General features: G+C 40.4%; 1 protein-coding gene across 20 annotated transcripts in view; it reads left to right on the top strand.

Annotated features, from left to right (window-relative positions):
• The window catches only part of ptprda (protein tyrosine phosphatase receptor type Da), a 298,862-nt gene that overhangs the window by 231,103 nt on the left and 47,696 nt on the right, over window positions 1-20,063 (top strand). For 10 of the 20 annotated variants that reach the window (XM_077500599.1, XM_077500605.1, XM_077500604.1 and 7 more), the window contains exons 13-15: window positions 242-387; window positions 5,252-5,393; window positions 19,664-19,852. In XM_077500599.1, coding sequence (XP_077356725.1) covers window positions 242-387; window positions 5,252-5,393; window positions 19,664-19,852 — 477 coding nt within the window. Of the gene's footprint in view, window positions 1-241; window positions 391-5,251; window positions 5,394-19,663; window positions 19,853-20,063 lie in introns of those variants that run through there. The other 10 variants (XM_077500600.1, XM_077500603.1, XM_077500602.1 and 7 more) reach the window with 2 other exon arrangements.

Raw genomic sequence — 20,063 nt, 5'->3', positions numbered from 1 at the left:
TTCAAACCAGTTTGCAAATACATTCAAACAAGTTTGCAGTCCAAAATGTTTACTCCACATTGGCAGATCCATGCTGCTGCTCCCAAGGAAATAATAGTTAATCATGTTCATACCAGATGTAAAGGGTCAAATGATTCTTTGGCGAATGGCACTGAAGCTGCAGAAATTTGCCAGACAGTCCACTTCCTCGTTTGTTCCTGCTCTCGTACCGAACGGCATCTTCTTTTTCTGTCTCCCGCAGCGCCGCCAAAGTTCTTGCGAACGCCCAACGACCAAACGGGCGTGCAGGGCGGCGTGGCCTCCTTCATCTGCCAGGCCACGGGCGACCCGCGGCCCAAGATCGTATGGAACAAGAAGGGGAAGAAAGTGAGCAACCAGCGATTCGAGGTATTAGGTCTATTGTTCTGATGTAAAATGCTCGCTGACAAAACACTTGCACTGCTTTTGGGCTGCCGCACAAAACGCAAATCCATCGCTCCGAGCTGCCACAGGGCGAGAGGTGCGGGGACTTTCGTGTCGTGTTCATGGTAGTAAGCATTAAATTGCATTAGCCGGAGAGCTCCATTTGATTCTGAGAAATGCTAATCATGGGGGGGGGAGTGGCCTGTTGGGGCGCGGTCAAGCGTTGCACATAGTTTATAGCAAGGAGTACCAATGTTTGATACCACTTTTTTCAGAACGATAATAAATGTGGCCATTTTCCTGATTGTTAACATGGCCACAATTGGCGACCGATACCTTGAAATACTGATATCTGATATCGGTACTCGCCGCTCCCTTGTCAAGGTTAGTGGCTTCAGTTATTGATGGTTCAGCAATTTTAGCCGGGGGCGAAAGTCCACCCAAGCAATAATAAAAGTATTGATATAAACTGTTTAGATAGTTAAAAACATTGACGTAATACGTTACAGTTTTATTTTTTTGTGTGGTGCGTGCATTTCCTGTCACCAACTATATATTTTTAATATATATGTTTTTAGTTACACAATTGAATTTGTTAGAAGGGAAATTTCGTCAATTCTAATTAGTTTATTTTCTAGTTATACTATTGGCAACAACAAAACCATTGTTTTGTTTATTTTGTTTTGTTTTTTGTACTACTTAAAATATTTGAGTATTAAGTTATGAGAATGTTTTGGTTGATACTTTTTTAATTTTATTTTTTTAGTTCGTTAGGTCCTACATGAGCGTACACCCAAAACCTTCAGCAACAAAAAATTTAATTAATCCAGGAATTGATAATATTCAGTGCTTTATTTTTTAAAGTTTAGTTTTTCTTGTTTTGTTAATAATAAAATGTGATAATATATATTAATATATATATTGAATTGGTTATTTTTATTACATTTAAAAAAAATAATTTTATTATCTTACATGAGCATACACCTAACACCTTCAAAAAAGTAATGCTAATATTCAAAGATTATTTTTATTTTTTATTTTTGTTTTTCTTGTTTGGTTATAATAAAATATATGATCATTTTTAGTACATTTCAAAATAATAATTGTATTTCTTTTTAAGACACTTTTTTTTTTCTTTTTTTTTTTTTAATAACAAATGAACTGTCACCTTTTGCTCCATGGCAGCTTTCTCCAAATGTACACCACATGGACAAACGCAACCATATTTGGCCCAATGTCACTCCATATTTTCTTTCCACTGTTTTGACTCTAAAGACTGTCGGCGATGATCCGTTTGTCCATATGGCGTACCGTATACCCGCGCCATCTTCATCCCGGCTGAAACGTGGGATCGGCACTCCGTCACTCATGTGAAACGTGCCGCGGCGGAGCTCTGATAAGACTTTGTATTCATTTCCTTCGTCGGCCCTCAGAGGACTCCGACGCCGTCGCCGCAATGTGGCTTTAATGTCTTATCAGAGTGGATCGCATGGCTTTTGTTGCGCCGCATACTGACGTTCATCCCTCAACACAAACATTTCCCTCGCATTCCGCCACCGCCGGCTTTCAAGCATGGCCGAAGAAATGTTTGAAATTGTATTAAAATGAGGCTATCCTTGTTGAGCGTGCGTGTGTGTACACTACGATAAAAAAAACAAAAACAAATAAATTGGGATGTTGGGATTTTACATAAAATGTAAGGATGAAGCTGAAGCACACAATTAGATATAGTCAAGAATTTAATTTGATCTTCTCTAAACCTTTTGAATGTTCATTGTTTCAGTACTTTTTTTCCATTCACCAGTTTAAATTAAGTTCACATGTACAGGTTATAGTGCATTTCAGGCTGTCAGGTTTGCCGTATTTTCCGCACTATAAGGCGCACCTTCAATGAATGACATATATTAAAACTTTTTCCATATATAAGGCGCTACAGTAGAGGCTGGGGTTACGTTATGCATCCATTAGATGGTGCTGCGCTCAAGGGAATGTCAACAAAACAGTCGGATAGGTCAGTCAAACTTTATGAATAGATTACAATCCAGCTTTCTGACAACTCCGATTCACTCCCAAAATGAATAAACAGCTGTTTTATTAATTTCTCTGAGGTAAAGTATTAGTATTAGCTAGCGATCCAAGATGACGGGATCTTCTGCGCATGCGCGTCACCGATCGTGCAGGGTCACCGATAGCGTCTTGACAGCGAGACCTGTTGCGGCTCAATTTCGATCCATATATAAGGCGCACCGGATTATAAGGCGCATCGTCAGCTTTTGAAAAAATTGAAGGCTTTTAGGTGCGCCTTATAGTGCGGAAAATACGGTACCTGCTTGACATTTATGAGACACAACAAAAACGGAGAGAAGACACTCAGTTCAAGGAGAGGACCTGACTGATACAATTCTCTACTGCACTCCGAAAAAAAAAATCCCCTCCTCACTCTCCTTTTATTTGGTTTCCACGCCCCTAGTTCCATAGGTGTTCCAACCCTAATAATGCAAATGCAAAACATAGTTGGAACACGGTGTGCTTGCATTTTCTTTCATCCTGACATTTAACCCGAAATCCCAATTCCCTTATTTGTGAGTAGTGTATATGTGAGCGGGTGAATGCAGTTTGAAGTTTTTATTTGTTCAAACCCAAGTTTTGAGTTATGACACAGGGCTTTCTAGACATCAGTGAGTACCCAACGCGGAGCATGTCTACGCTATAACAAATACCGTCCTGTTTTTTTTTTTGTTGGTTGGTTGGTTTGTTTGTTTGTTTGTTTTTGTGGGCATTCTATGTCGTCCGTCCGATTAAAATTGTCTCTTTCTGTGGCGCTACGTCAACTCATGGTACAACCCGATTGCTGCTCAGGCCACCGTTGCCTGTCTGTGCTTCGTTTCTGTCTGACAACCAGTTCAAGGGCCATGCGGAAAAGGAAAAAAAGATCAAAAATAAAAAAGGCAAAAATACAACATATACTTATCTAAATGTTATTAAAAAAATAGATTTCCACATAAAATTCTGACTTTTCCCATTTAAAAAAATTGCAGCAGTACATCTTTATTCTCGTAGTACTCTGACATTTTCTTGTTCAAGCTGTCAAACGATTATTTTTTTAATCAGATTAATTACATGTTAAAATTTTGATTAATCATGATTAATCACTTAATTCAAAAGGCTTTTCTATCAACATTTTTTGTCATGTGCTTGAGGTTGGATCCCAAAGCGCAGACACAAATAAGATTTTAACTATTTATTCACCTCGTGAGGCGTGGATCAAACTTGACTAGACGAGAAACAAAGAGAGTTGCACAGAGGAACAGTGGTAACAGAAGTAATAATCCGACAAAGACACACGTTTCTCGGAACACTACGACAGACAGTGAATCGATCTGATTGGTTGTGACTAGTAAAGGATGAAAGATTGACATCGCAAGGCTCATGACATCACATAGCATAAAAGCAGTTGAAACATCACATAGCGTTTTTTCCAGTTGAAACCAGATGATGGTGATATCGGTACAAAACAGACACTTGACCTCACGGTCATGAACACAACTTTTAACAGGTCATGCACTCAAACGTAACCCGTCAAATTAGAACAGCACCTGTTACTTTTTTTTTTCTCTACATTTAATGTTACGAGGACGTCTTCAAAATATTTCGATCCACTGAACACTCTCATCCTCAGTTAATTACTTCTATAATTAAAAAAAAAATGACTCCCATAGTTTGACATGACCAAGTATTCTGAATGCAAACATTTATTAACTCATTCACCCTCAGCCATTTTCACATTTCGCAATCCCATCCGCTCCCGACTGTTTTAATGAATTTTGACCGATTTTGCAAGGCCCACAGAATATTGTGTTCAATGGCTATAAAAGCATGGAACCTATCAAAAGAAAGATTAAAGTCTCTTCTTTCATCAGGAAAAAAAAGTATGTTTCTATCTGTTTCCGTTTTGCAGCAATTAGCATTAGAAGAGAGCTAAGTTTCATCAGTTTTCACAAATCTATCTAAAATTGTAAGTCATTGAGCTTTTTTTCTAGATGTCCCTGGTTGATCTCCTTTGCTCTGCTGCCACCTGCTGGCCGTTTGTGTAATAACTACCATTTCTGCCAACCGTTCTTTTCAGTTGAGAGGCTGCATCAAAGCCTTCTGTATGCTCTAGCATAAAAAAACAACAAAAAAACGTATAAATACGTCTTTGGGAAACTTAGAACATTAAAAAAAACGTATTTACACGTTATTGGGAGCAAATGAGTTAAATGCGTTACCTAAATGCATGTAGTTATGTTTATTGCTCAAACACAACCTGTGCTACCTTTAACGTAACCATCCGCTGTCGAGCTAAAGAATCATCTGCGATCAAAATTAATCGTGTGATTAAGCTGCGTTAATACATGACGATATTTTTTTGTGATCAATCAATTCGTTAATGCTTTTCGAGTTTTTAAACTAGAACTTGTCGGAATTCCTTTTCAGCGTGGCCCTCATCCTCCTTTTTGTCCCATTGACACGCATTGTTCCAGGGTGTCCAGTGTTAGCTTTAAGAGTGTGGGACGCATTGCAATTGACATGGTTCACCCTCTAAATTATCTGTTCAAATGTGCCCATTCTTAAAGTTAGACAAGCACTTAAGAGTAAACTATGTAATTGACGTATTACACGTAAATATTGCTCCAGTATATAATAATTCCCGAGTAGAGTGTGTCACTGCCATCAAACGTCTCGACTGTGTCGCCTTTGTGGACGGCGTTCCCGCATTTGTTGCACCCCAACCCCTCCACCACCCCCCACCCCCCTGCCGCCGCCGCCGCAATTCTCCTTTAACACACCGTGTCTCTCGCACCTGCAGGTGATCGAGTTCGACGACGGCTCCGGCTCGGTGCTGCGCATCCAGCCGCTGCGCACCCCGCGTGACGAGGCCATATACGAGTGCGTGGCCTCCAACAGCGTCGGGGAGACCAGCGCCACCACCCGGCTCACCGTCTTACGTGGTACGTTGTGCGTTTTTTTAACAATTTAACAAGTTTGTCATTGTCGACTCAAATTAAATCGTTCACTGCCGTTGACGAATATGTCAGGCACGTTTTACAATGTGTAGTTTATCTGTGAATATTGAGTTTATCAGATAAAATAAAAACGATTAATTAAAAAAAAAATCTTCTAAATCCAATATGGCGCTGATGCCCTGGAATGTACTGTATCCCCCCGCAATGTACGGGGTTTTCACTGTATGTTGCCCAACGCGATAAGTCCATTAGCCGTTTAGCCCAATTTAGCTCATCGTGAGTGTTTGTCATTGTCGACTCAAATGAAATCGTTCACTGCCATTGACGAATATGTCAGGCATGTTTTACGAAGTTTAGTTTATCTGTGAATATTTAGTTTATCGGATAAAATAAAAACTATTAATTAAAAAAAATCCACTAAATCCAATATGGCGCTGATGCCCTGGAATGTACTGTATCCCCCCGCAATGTACGTTGTTTCACTGTATGTTGCCCAACGCGATAAGTCCATTAGCCGTTTAGCCGACTAAGTTTCTTCTGGATTTGAAGTCATTTGCATACATCCTGACACAATAATTAAGATGCCAGTTAAATTATGCAAATAAGACGTCTGTTCCTTCACCGGCGGCTGTTTTTTAATGCTTTCAAATTAGCTGTGCTGTGACTTGACCGTGTGAAGCCAGCCAAGACTGCTGCTTTTATGTACGGGAATGATAAAAAATACCCCCCGCCAAGTCTGAAGGGGGGTGGTTATGGGATAGGGTTAAGGTGTGTAACCAAAACCCGATTGCAAGATTAGATTATTATTATTTTTTTCCATCCATGTTTGGTCATGTCGTGAAAGTGGCATTTCAAAATATTTGCACTTTAATATTTTACGTACGGTGTATTAAGTAATATTTATGTATTAAGCCAAACTTTGTTTCATATTAGCTTTTTTAAAAAGATCCAATAAATTCTCATTTCATAGCTTCATTATAGTTGTTGCATACTGTAGCAAGATTTTTGAAAGAAAAAAATAAAATAAAAACATGAACTCACTCACTCCCAGCAGCCATTTTGAGTGAAGCAACCCCCTTCACTCCCGGCTGTGTGACTGGATTTGGACTGATTTTGCAAGGCCCACACAATATTGTGTTCTATTGCTATAAAAACGTGGAACCTACCAAAAGAAAGATTAAAGTCTCTTCGTTCATCAGGAAAAAAAAGTATGTTTCTATCTGTTTCCATTTTGCAGCAATTAGCATTAGAAGAGAGCTAAGTTTCACCAATTCTATTTAGAATTGTAATCGAGCTTTTTTTTTTTTTTTTTCAACATGGCCCTGCTTGATCTCTTATACTCTGCTGCCACCTGATGGCCGTTTGTCAAAGCCTTCTGTATATTCTAGCATAAAATAAAACATAAACGTATAAATACGTCTTTGGGACACTTAAAACATTTAAAATAAAACGCATTTCTACATTTTGGGGAGTAAATGAGTTAAATGTTTTCCAAAGCATGCCGTTTGAGCGTAATTAGCGCTTTCTCAAAATATGGATCATTCAGAACTTCTCAAATTTTATTTAATATTTATTTATTTATTTACTTATTTATTTATATTTGCAACAACAAAAAAATGTGTTATTCTGAAATGTCATGGCTATGAATTACAATGCATGATAAAAAATCTTATGAGTCAAACGTAAAAACAAAATATGAAAATATCTCAAAACCCTGCCAAGAATTAAAAAAAAAAAAAAAAAAAAAAAAAAAAAAGAAACGCCTGTGGACTAGTGTTATTGAGTCTGTATTCATGAAGAAGCATGATATGCTAATTCTCAAGGGGGTGATGAAATAATACCCTTCCCATGCCCCCATGCAAAAACAAAAATGTCTAAAGGTCAGCCATTTTGTTTGTATCTCAAACCTGACTGGAATGGAGCAGGTGTCTTTGGAGAGCGGCCGCCTGGGTGAAGTGTGCTCCATTTTGTGCCACAATTACACAAGGCGTCAAATGAGCCCCTATTGAGAGCGGGCTGCGTCTGCGTCAGCCCACCAGTCGGGGTCTTATCTCCCCGGCGAGCCAACAAAAGGCCGATTGGGAGGGAAAGGTGGCACGTTCCACGTCGCGCAATATTTTTTTGCACATTTCACACGCTGAAAGCTACTCCTGCCGGCTCCGCCGCCTACTAGCATTAGCATCTTTATTGCCATTTCCATTTTCCCATCATTGAAGCACAGGCGAGAGCAAGACCTGGAGAAATTTGTTGCGGCTTCCGTGCGCATGAACGCAAATCTCTGTATAAAATACAGATTACATCGCTTGAGCTACCAACAATAGTGGCCCTTTTCTGTGTGGGAGAGCCAAGGTGATGCGGCTAATGCCCCATACATGAAGGTCGGAGCCTGGATTTGAACCCTCAGCTTCTTAATTAACTCATTCATTCCCAGCCATTTTCACAGAAGCAGTTTTACTGGATTTAGACTGATTTTGCAAGGCCCACAGAATATTGTTCTATTGCTATAAAAGCATGGAACCTATCAAAAGAAAGATTAAAGTCTCTTCTTTCATCAGGAAAAAAAAGTATGTTTCTTTCTGTTTCCGTTTTGCAGCAATTAGCATGAGAAGAGTGCTAAGTTTCATCAGTTTCATCAGGTTGATCTCCTTTGCTCTGCTGCCACCTGCTGGACGTTTGTATAATAACTACCATTTCTGCAACCGTTCTTTGCAGTTGAGAGGCTGCATCAAAGCCTTCTGTATGCTCCAGCATTAAAACAAAAAACAAAAAAAACGTATAAATACGTCTTTGGGACATTTAGAATGTTAAAAAAAACAAAACGTATTTAAACGTTATTGGGAGCAAATGAGTTAACTGGCGGAACAGTAACCGAAACAACAAGAATCTGGAAAAACAAAGTAATCATAAAAAGAAATGTGTATATGTTCATACAAACTAAACAAAAAAGCAAAAAAGCAAGCATCCCCCGAGGTCCCAACTCTTAGCTAGCTGTGGTTCCGGCGGAATGATGTGTGCATTGGGCTGTTGGAGTTCATGATTCAGGCATGATTAAGGATTTATATTGCATCCTCATACCCCCATTATGCTGTCAACAGCCATTTCCTGCCTGCGCGCACACACACACGCACGCACACAAAAAGCAACAAACTTGCGTTGCTGTGTACAAGTCGACAGTGAGAGCGGAAAATGAGAAGGCGCTCTCCTGTGACGGAAAAACAGAAAGCATCAATTCCATTTTGCCAGTGAAGGGTGAGGTGTGGGCGGGGGGTGGGTGGGCGGGGGGTGGGTGGGTGGGGGGGGGCGCTTCTGGGCCCGGGGTGTTGTAACAACGCAAAAAAAAAAAAGCTTGGAGGTGGATCATTCTGCATACAATGGACGGAGCGGCGACATGAGCGCCGATTATTCTGAGACAATGAGCGCTCTTTTGTCACTATTTAGCAAACGGGAATAGCAAAGCAACCTCGTTTGTATCCAGGGGCGACGTAACAAGATGGAGCACCTTGTTGAGAAACATGCGTTCTCACGTCAGCTGACCGAATATGTTTGTTTAACTTGCAAACATGAAATTGTATTGTTGCCAAGTCGGGCCAAGGAAAAAAAAAAAAAAATCTAGTAAAATTAAAGTTGAAAGTCAAAATGAAAGGAACTAAATAATTACAAAAAAAATAAATAAAATAGCGTGAATTAAAAAAAAAATGAAAATTTGAAGTAAAGACATTTTTAAAGTGATTTTTTTTATGTTTAAATAGAAATTGAAGTATATTGTTTTAATTAACTAAAAACAGAAATGGAAAATTATTCAAACTAAATTGTAATGTAAAATAAGCAAAAAGCTAATAAAAATTGAACTAAATTAAAGGGAAAAATATATATTTAAATGAGCTAAAAAAAAAATGCATCAAAGAAACAAGGTAAGGCAAGGCAAGTTTATTTGTATAGCGCATTTCATACACAAGGCAACTCAATGTGCTTTACATAAGGAAAGACAACACATAAGCATCAAGAAACAGCAGTTAACATTCAGAGGAAGAAAAATAAATGCAAATAGGTTGCAAAATTTACTAAAAAGAACATACAATAACAAGGAAGTTTAAAATAATAAAAAAATAAATAAATAAAAAACAAGGAAAACTAAAACAAAATGAAAAACATCAGAAAACAGAAATGTCGAAAAAAATGAAGTAAAATATTTTTAAAAATCAGTAAAGCAATTTAGGATGTAGAAATGATGGATTGAAAAAGATTTTTTTTAAGTAAAAAAAATCCAAAAGGAACCAATTAAAAACATGTAAGAGGAAATGAAACAAGTTTAAAAAAAAGGTACTTAAATGATAATAAACTAATATATAATAAATTGAAAACAATTGAAAATATGAACTGAAAATAAAAAAAAGTGACTTCTTAAAAAAATCACCTAAAACAAAATAGTTTTTAAAAAAAATCCAAAAGCTAAAAAGTGAACTAACAAAATATATTTTTTTAAATAAACTACACAATATTACCAAAGAAACAAGAAAAACTCAAACATAAATGTTTTCCAAAACAAAAGACAAATAAAAATATTTAAAACAAACTATACTATAAATATAACCAAAAAAATAGGATAGTAGGAAAAAAAAACAACTTAGAATGAAGGAATTATGCATGGAAAAAAAAATAGAAGTGGAACTAATTAATAACATGTGAAGGAGGAAATGAAACAAATTTAAAAAGATACATAAATACATAAAACAAATAAAACAGCTTTAATTTGCAATAAATATTACTAAAAAGCATTGCTTGTCACATACGATGACTTTCTGGTCCAAACAGTTCCGTCAAACGTCCAAAATGAGCAAGTTAATCATGACTGTAATTAAAAAGATGGAGACCTGCTGTCCCTGCAGAAATTGATCTCCTCTCTGGTCGAAGAGGAGGGTGGAGGAAATACAAAGCACCTCTTTGAATATTATGTGGTAAATCAAGGCGGCCCAATCAGTATCTGTAAGCTACGCCGAGTGATTTAAGACCGAGCGGCCGCCGGCGAGATTGATGTCAGACATCTCCGTCGCTGGGAAAAAACATCTGCCGGGGCTGCAAAGGCCTCTGGACGGACGCCGGCACCCGGCACGTTATCATGGAAAGAGCTCGCTTCATTTCATAGACCATACCGACCCGTTGAAAAACGTACGGTTGGAATCAACTTAACTCATTCGCTCGCCGCCATTTTCACATTTCGCAATCCCGTTCGCTCCCGGCTGTTTTACTGGATTTTGACTGATTTTGCATGGCCCACAGAATATTGTGTTCTATTGCTATAAAAGCATGGAACCTAACAAAAGAAAGATTAAAGTCTCTTCTTTCATCAGGAAAAAAAAAAGTATGTTTCTATCTGTTTCCGTTTTGCAGTAATTAGCATTAGAAGAGAGCTAAGTTTCATCAGTTTTCACAAATATATTCAAAATTGTAAGTAATTTAGCTTTTTTTCTACATGGCCCTGGTTGATCTTCTTTGCTCTGCTGCCACCTGCTGGCCGTTTGTGTAATAACTACCATTTCTGCAACCGTTCTTTGCAGTTGAGAGGCTGCATCAAAGCCTTCTGTATGCTCGAGCATAAAAAAAACAAAAAAACGTATAAATGCGTCTTTGGGACACTTGGAGCATTAAATAAAAAACGTATTTACACGTTATTGGGAGTAAATGAGTTAATGATCTCCTTTGCTCTGCTGCCACCTGCTGGCCGTTTGTGTAATAACTACCATTTCTGCAACCGTTCTTTGCAGTTGAGAGGCTGCATCAAAGCCTTCAGTATGCTCTAGCATAAAAAAAACAACAAAAAAACGTATAAATACGTCTTTGGGACACTTAGAGCATTTAAAAAAAAAAAACGTATTTACACGTTATTGGGAGTAAATGAGTTAATAAATAGAAACATCCAAGGCAGGAATGACTGATTAATTTTTTTTTTATTATTGTACACTCTATATCCGGGACATACAAAAACAAAAATAGAGATATCATTTCCCTCTCTAGCAAACCATTAAATATAGTTATATAGTCATGTATAATATGCGCTTAGACTCAATAAATGTTGAGACGATTCGTTATAGGCTGCGTTTTTGGCCTTCCGTTTCTTCGGATCTCGCGCTAATTGAGCTCAGTTGATTTTCCCGAGTTGATTTTCGCCAGGTTCCTAGCGCGTTTTTTCGACGGTACCTGCGCCACAAATTCAGGGCAGTTGTCACGCCGCCGCCAAGCGAAGAAGCAGAGAAGCAGTGACTAAAATAGCGCCTCAAGGTGCGGATATAAGCCAGCGCTGTTTGGTTACACATGTTGTCCAGTCGGGAATCAGATTAAAGAGCTTCTGCAGCCCAAATAGGACCCCTGGGGGAGCAGCTCTGGGAAGATGCCGCTTAAGTAATCCAATAAGAGGGAACAAAATGCTCCGCGCTACGCTCTAATAAAGCGCACGGAAGTGTGTCGACAATTCAACCTTGGACCGCGGATGGCGGGGGGGAATAAGCTGTTCGATATGTTCCAAAACGACGGACAAAGACGTTAGCCCGAGTTATCCTAGCGCTTTGAGTCAACAGGTGTAAAAGTTGCTAATGAATATTGCTGCAAATGTGCCACAGTTGGCTCAGCCGGCTAATTCCAATTTGCTGTAATCGAGTGTTAGGCGGAACAGGTCCGCTCTTAGCCTAAGTGCTATTACGCCTCGCCAGCTTCGGGCTTTTCTGAAAGCTACTTTTGGTAATTTCCTTAACAGATAAAATTTCTTTTTTGGCGGGGGGAATGAATATTGGACCCTCTGCCACCTACATGGATGTTAATCTTAATGTTTGGGACACGTTCTGCGAGAATGTTGAAACGGAACAAATGGCAGTGATAGAAAGTCCCCTTTAGACACTAAACAAAAGTAGGCATCCATTTTATTTCAAAATGGTGAAAATCTTTCAGCATGCCACCTAAAGTATGACTACTGAAATTATGCTGATTAGGTAAATATACTCACGAATTGACTAACATGCGGACCTATTTAGTTGAACACAAAACTCCCATAAAGCCTCGGTCCATGTAGGACTCTTTTTGACGTCACAAATCGGGGGCAACGTATCATCAGGCGCATGTGCGGACACATAGGAGACGAACGTCTTCATCCAAGTTGACTGGAATGGAAGAAAACGTCCCGGCTGTGGACAAGTTAATATTTGATCAGGCTAAAAAGCTTTCTTGGGGACCCATCATTCATGCCTGCTGGTATCCCACAAAAACGAGCACTAATGGAAAACGGGGTTGCGTGAGGCCAGACCCAGCGGGTTTTCTATTTTTGGCATATATATATATATATATACCGATTAATCCCGATATGAATTTATACGTCGATTGTTGCGATTTTTTTTACCTAAAATTTAGATACTATTCAGTAAACTTGTAAATGCACACTAATATTTGTATGAAAATGTATTATTTATTTATCTGAAACTTATAACTGTGAGCCACTGTATTTAACAAACAGGTTGTGATCTGTTTCATGTTTGAACAGCATTGAAATAAAATATTAAGGCTTAATGTTCCATGAATATAACTTTCTTCCATTTTTAAGGTGTGAATCCTTTTTTTTTTTTTTTTTTTTTTTTTTTTCTTTCTCAAGGTGTGAATCCTAACCCTAAGAAAGATGTTTTGTTGAATATTTTTCCATCAAAAATGGATGTTTAAAAATCGATTTGGGTGCCTATTGAATCGATTCAAGAATTGTGAGCTGGAATATCGCGATATGTTGCCGAATTGATTTTTAACACCCCTAATATATATATATATATATATATATATATATATATATATATATATATATATATAGTGCACCAATCGGCCCAATTTCTTTCTCTTAATTATATTTTTTTCTTTCTTTTTCAAGGAAAAAGAAAAAGGCCCTTCACCAATTTCTTAAATTTGAGGGTATCGCCCAATCCCTTCAACTAGAACTAACCTTAACCTTGTCCTCCACGGTCCGAAAATGTCAGCCATTGTCCTCTTCTGCTGAGATGACTAATAAACTTTTCATGTTTATTTGAGAGAACGACTTCGCGTGCAGTTAAAACAGCCGATTTGTCATGTTTTGCAGATATTGTTCAATGTTTTACAAAAAAACAAGATTGCTGGCTGTAGAAAAATATATTTTTGCGAGTTCTCAAACTGAGAAAAAGTCCGCAAATGAGAAACTGTTCTTTCTACAGTGTCGGTCGGAAACGGGCGTTCCTATTTCATTCTAGGTCAGCTAATGCATTTGCAAGCCATGAAACGAGCCAATTCCAAATGACGTCCTTGTTAGCACTGTGGTATGATTCACTTGATTAGCACTCCAACTCCCCCCGCCTACATTCCCGCTATCTCCTTTTGGATTTTTGAGCGTGGAAAGCGCTTTGATCAGTGTCCCTCAACTTGAAGTGATACGCTTCGGCGTGGAAGGGGGGAGAAATTGCGCGCCGCTGTCACACTCGGCGGGTAATGTTTTCTGGCCTGCTTTTTTTTGCGCCGGTTTAAATCATATCAGGGGAGGGGCAGGGAGAATCAGATTGATTCCTAAACTGGGCAAGAATATCCTTCAGGGCAGATAAGGGTGGAAAAGCAGTCTAAGAATGTAAGAATCCATAATCCGGCATTCTTGGCTGCAAAGAGTTTGCAAACAATGCGTCTCGTCACACTCTTTTTTTTTTTTTTTTTTTTTTCTTCTCCGGCAAGTGACCTGTGACAGCCTCAACGGAGGGCAGGCGGGGATTGTGGCGACTTAAATACTTCCAACAAATACATCTTTTCAAAAAAGCCTGCAGGGATTCTCGATGAAGAGTAACCTCGAGCACGAGGCGAAATGTCTTGTTCCACGAAAAGGGAAGAGAGAGGGTCAAACACAATCCAATTCGTGTGCAGCAACCACGAAACTGAAGTCACAATTTGACTGGCTTTTTTTTTTTTTTTACAGCTTTACTTGGAAAACAGAGGGAGAGTTGTGAAAGCTTGACATGCAGTGCTTCCAGCTAGAACACCTATGAAAACACAAGTCAACTTTCTGAACTCTACTTGGCTATTTACACACACCTGTCAGCGATAAGACACGCAGCTACGATGAATGCACCAAAAGAATTGGGAAGGGTTCCAAAATCAAAATGCAATCAAAACGCTTTTTTTTGGGGGGGAGTCGAGTTTTGCGACTATTGGTTTCAGAAGCAGGATCCTAAACTGTGAGAGGCCAAAAGCACCTAGTTACAGTTTTTCCAACCTTAGGTGTCTTTTCACCGCCAGAACTTTTGGAGAACTTTTCATTTTACCTTGGTAAAATTCAGTTTTTGCGTTTTTCCACCAACGACAATTACCAGGGTAATTAAATTCCCCATGGGGGATCCAAGTACTATCTTGTAATGAAGGTCTTGCTGAGCCAGGCAGGAACTTTGAGGGGACGGGCTACAATGACCAAGATGATTGGTCAAATTTGGGGGTGTTGTTTTTACATCGGCTGCACTCAATCAAAGTCTTTTGAATTAATTACCGAGAACTGCAAGACAGCTGTGGAAACACGAATCATAAATTCCCTGCGGAACTTTTGCCACCAAGAATTCCCTTTACCCGGAACTCAAAGTTCCTGGGCATGTTGGTGGGAAAAACGCCTCTTATAGACGAGTGGTTCTTAACTCTTGAACCGCCAAAAACGTTAAATAACGTTTAGTAAAATCACGATGTATGCTGCCATAAAGGTTAAGTGACATCAACTACTTTTTTTTTTGTTTTTTTGTGAATATATCAGTGGTCAGTGCAACGTCCAAGTGCAGCGCAGCCGGGTCAATGAGTCGTGAAATCCAAAACACCCACTAACAATGGCCAGCAGATGGCAGCGGTAGCTGCTCGGGCCCTAACTAGAGCTGCGAATTACAACGAAACAAGACGCAAGCTGATGAAATCGAACGTTTTCAAGGCTGACGTGAATGATCAAAGGCTTTGTAACATTTAAACCTAATTTGACGGAGTGTCACTAAACAAAAAAATATTAGTATCAAAGTCACTGTTGTGGAGAAAATGTATCTTTTCAATTTTCCCTGAATGTCCCTCAAATGACCTATTTTCATATGGTGATTACTAAAGAATGGAATAAGGTAGAAATGGAATGTGAGCTTTCATGTTGTTTACGTATCAAAAGAACACAATATTCTTGTTTGCTTCGAAAAAAATGCTCGAAATCCGCTGGCATTGGGGGTTGTTTTTTAATAATGTGTGGCAGTAAAAGAGTTAACCTTAACCTACAGAGTAACTGTAGTCCATTTACTTGACTGGAAGTAGTAACACGTTTAGATTAGTTGTTACTTGAAAATGTACATCACGGGTCCTTACGCACGCAAATCATTGAGCAATATGACAACATGCTAACTGCACTCTGCCGAGCTATAACGAATTCAGCCGAAAGAGCAACTGCATCACTCAGCCCGAAATGTTTGGTTCCAAAAGGCTGGTTTCCTTGCATTAACAAGCTAACAGGAGCAACGTGAGCGCAGCACTTTTAATCAGTTTCTCAACCAGCTATACGACAAACAACGCATAATTCCCGCTGCGCTCGACCGTTGTCAAACGCGGGGGGACCTGAGAGTTCACCTCCATAGTTTGCGTTTGAGTGATCAATCGATATAATCTTCTAATGGCTCGGAGTTTATGTCCAGTGGCCTTCTGTCATCAGCGGGAATCTGCTCGCTGAGGTACTTTTGGAGCCAACGTCCCTTTCGCACTTGGCACCGTGCGCTCATGCGGCCCCCGCTAGCCATGCCAGTGGCTAATGTGTGCAAATTGTCATTGGGGGTCTTTTCATACCAAGCACCAGCGCTCAGCAGTTTTATAGAAGGTGACTTCAGCGTTTCTCCGCCTTCCATCTCATTTAGCGCGCGGAGCCATTGTTGAATATACAGTACGGATGTGTAAAGCAGCAGCTGCCCTTGTCTTAGACTGTCCTTGAGATTGCGGAGCTTAGCGAGCTAGAACCACGAAGAGGAGGGGGGAGGGGGGTGGGATTCCGTTCCTTGTAAATTTCGGCTTTGACGAACAGCTATTTTAATTTGAAGCTCTTCAAGCGCTACATTTGAAATGATAACTACCAGCTCACGAGTTTTTAGCCAAAGCTAAAGGGAGCGTTGCAGTCCGATTCCATTTCAGTGTCTTGGCCTTGCAGGAGGGAAAATCTGACACAGCTTTCGTGACGCGCCTCGGCTAATCGCGCCGCACGCCAGCCAGCGAATGTGTTTAATTTCCCGTCCTGTATTTATCATCGCCATGGTAATTCACTTTGTAAGGAAAAGCGAGGGAGACGGGGGATGCGTTGCTCGTGCCGCCACGTTCCGGAGCGTCACGTCACCATTTTGTGGTCAAAGCAGCTCTAAATTACATTTTTGGGAGCCAGTACCATCACCATTTGGAGCACATCATTGGCTCGCTTGGAGGCCTATCAACTTCCTGCTTGGGGGTAAAAATAAGGGAAAAATGAAAGCTGTGCGCGGACCACTTGAACGGGCCCTTGCGCTACCTTTTTATGGACAATCTTGGAAAAGATCATCAAACTTTGACGCTTTGATGCTCTGTTCACGTTAAATGAAATAGCTTGACAATTTAGTATCGCCCATCCGTCTTGGGTAGCCAGCCTGTTTTTCATGTCTCCCATTCCCCAATGCAGTTGATTCCAATGACAGCCAGCTCTTGAGAGAAGCCTGATAATGATCCTCACCTGCGTTGCAATTGGGAGACATGGAAAACAGGCTGGCTAGGGGGGCCTGAGGACCGGAATTGCGAAACCAGGACCAGGGCGGCACAGTTCTACGGACTCCGGTTCGAGTCCAGGCTCGGACCTTCCTGGGTGGAGTTTGCATGTTCTCCCCGTGCCCGCGTGGGTCTTCTCCGGGTACTCCGGTCTCTTCCCACATTTCCGAAGACATGCATGGCAGGTTCATTGGGCGCTCCGAATTGTCGCTAGGTGTGCTTGTGAGTTTGGATGGTTGTTCGTCTCTGTTGTGCCCTGCGATTGGCTGGCGACCAGTCCAGGGTGTCCCCCGCCTACTGCCCACAGCCAGCTGAGATAGGCGCCAGCACCCTCCGCGACCCTTGTGAGGAATAAGCGGTCAAGAAAATGGATGGATGGATCGATGGATGTTCTAGACCAATTCCAAAGTGCAATGATGGCCAAGTGGGGTATATCTTCATGAATAATTGAGTCGGGGGTGTGTCTTGAACTTTGCCACACCCCTGCGACTGACTCACCGAACACTTAGGGTTCGATCAAACCCAGATTAAGAACCCCTACCTTAGTCAGTCAAATTTCAAGTGGAATTCACCTAAAATGGCTGACTTCCAGATCATTTTTTTCCTTGTGTCCTGTTATGATGAACAAGTGTATTCATTTTCATGTCGATTCATGTCTTTGGGCAGATTTTTGTCTAACCATCCAATGGTTCTATAACTATAAGATCAAGTGTTGTCTTGTAAAGACTTTGTGTGGGAATCTAACATGTAATTTGGCTTGTTACAGCCAATGATTACATTGGACGCACAGTGATGGAGCTTGCAGCTCGCTTCTGGCTATCAATCAGGTTCACATTTGTCTAGCTGCAGCATCAATTGCATCTTGAATCAAACAGGTTTGATACTGTCTTTATGCACGACAAACACTGTCCAGATTGGTGCAAGCAGGGACAACGGAGTCGCTTGGAAAAAAAAAAGAAAAAAAGAAAAAAAAAAAAAGTTTGCGGTTCACTCTGAAGTCACTTGCTCGTAAACAGGTTTTTACTTCTCCGAGATTTATCCATCTCGCTGGCTCGCTATGCCAAGTACCCAAAAGCATTGTTGGAAGTCGGCCATGATTGTCATTTGGCGGCGTGCAGGCGCGGATGGCGTCTCTGCGAAGCCTCTTTCCAAAGTGACGAAAATGCTTCTCAAAAAAAAAAAAGATGCCAATTAGCCACATCGCAGGAATGTAACGGAAGCACGTAAGCATAATGGACGTTTGTGGGGCGCGCGACTCGTTCAGTAGGAAAATAGAAGAATCACAGTGTTTGGCTTTACCCTTTTAAAAAATTTTGGTACCGGGATTATGTACTTGAAAGCCCAAACGTCGGAAATCCGGAGGAAATAAAAATGTGTCCTTGGTTCGCCTGGCAACAAAAAGCCACCTGCCGTCGTAAGTGAACATCAAAAAGCGCTTGAGTTGGAGAGTTGGCGTCGCCATGGTGCCCGCCATTAAAAGACTAATTTGGGGGAATTGGCCGTGTTGGCTGTTGAGTTTCTGGGCTGCGCGCTAGTGAAATGTGCTTTAAAGAAACGACTCTAAGATGTTTCTTTGTCTGATGACTGAAAGTCAACACATTTAAATCTACAGTAACAGCATCCACTAAAATACTTGGTCTATAGCAGGGGTGTCCAAACTATGGCCCGGGGGCCATTTGCGGCCCGCCATACATTTTTTGGCGGCCCACGGCAAATACTGAAAATTATTTTTCAATGCTGTTTAAAAAAAAAAAAAAAGAGGGTGGATTAAACATTTCTAGCTATGCAAAGACACAAATTTGCAGTTAATAATTCAGTTTCGTAAATAAAAATAGTTTCATCCACTTGTTGCTTAGCGTCAAGGTCCAATTTGTGAAAACATCACATTAGATTAGTGGTTGTTAAGTGTGGTCAGTTGACGACCGATTGTTCTTGTGGTACAGAATGTCAAATTGGGATTCAGCTGCTGCTCAGTGGAGAGGCGTATCTATTATAGTGGTACACCTTGTGACTGTTAGCAGTTTTCAATAAGTAACTGTACATTATATCAACAATTTATAATTGCTTCACTGATTTTTACCATGTTTAACTCATTCACTGCCATTGACGGAAAAAGTCGTCAAAAGATGAATTTTTTGCTGGTCTGTGAATGAATGTGTTAATAAATAACTGAAAAAAAAAACATCAAAGTGGCCCTTGCAGCTTTCTATTTTTCTGTATGTGGCCCTCAGAGGAAAAAGTTTGGACACCCCTGGTCTATAGGAATAATACAAACTTTGCTCTCTGGTATTTGGGGTTCCAACTCTGCAGTTCTAGGAAAGGACCACAGAACCAACTATTTTCATAAAGTCAGAGCATTATCTAAAAGAAGCTCAGTTTAAGAATTATGACAGGCAAACAGTTTAGAAGAGAAAAATCCAAATCCGTCCCTCGTTTTAGTCCCGAAATGTGTCTGACCTGTGAATTGTTTGTGTATCCCCCCCCCAAAGAGGACCAGCTGCCCCCTGGTTTCCCCACCATAGACATGGGCCCGCAGCTGAAAGTCGTGGAGCGCACTCGAACCGCCACCATGCTCTGCGCCGCCAGTGGCAACCCGGATCCAGATATCTCCTGGTTTAAAGACTTCCTCCCCGTCAATACCACCAACAACAACGGGCGCATTAAACAGCTCCGATCGGGTAGGTTTCTTCTTCCGCCATCAAAAGATGTTCTCGTCGTCTTCTGTGTCTCTCTTAATTTGACTTCCCATTTGACGTATTTTTTTTGTTTTGTTTGTAGGTAATGGTATTTTTCACAATTTCCTGTTCTATTCTCAGTGTGTCGCACTTTGTCCTCTGGTGTTGTCGTTAGGCTGTTGGGGGGTTCCTCTCCGCTCGTGTGTTGGCTACA

The sequence above is a fragment of the Festucalex cinctus genome, chromosome 16 (assembly GCF_051991245.1).
Source record: "Festucalex cinctus isolate MCC-2025b chromosome 16, RoL_Fcin_1.0, whole genome shotgun sequence".
NCBI lineage: Eukaryota > Metazoa > Chordata > Actinopteri > Syngnathiformes > Syngnathidae > Festucalex > Festucalex cinctus.
The sequence above is the reverse complement of the archived record's forward strand: the minus strand, read 5'-3'. Positions and strand labels throughout refer to the sequence as shown.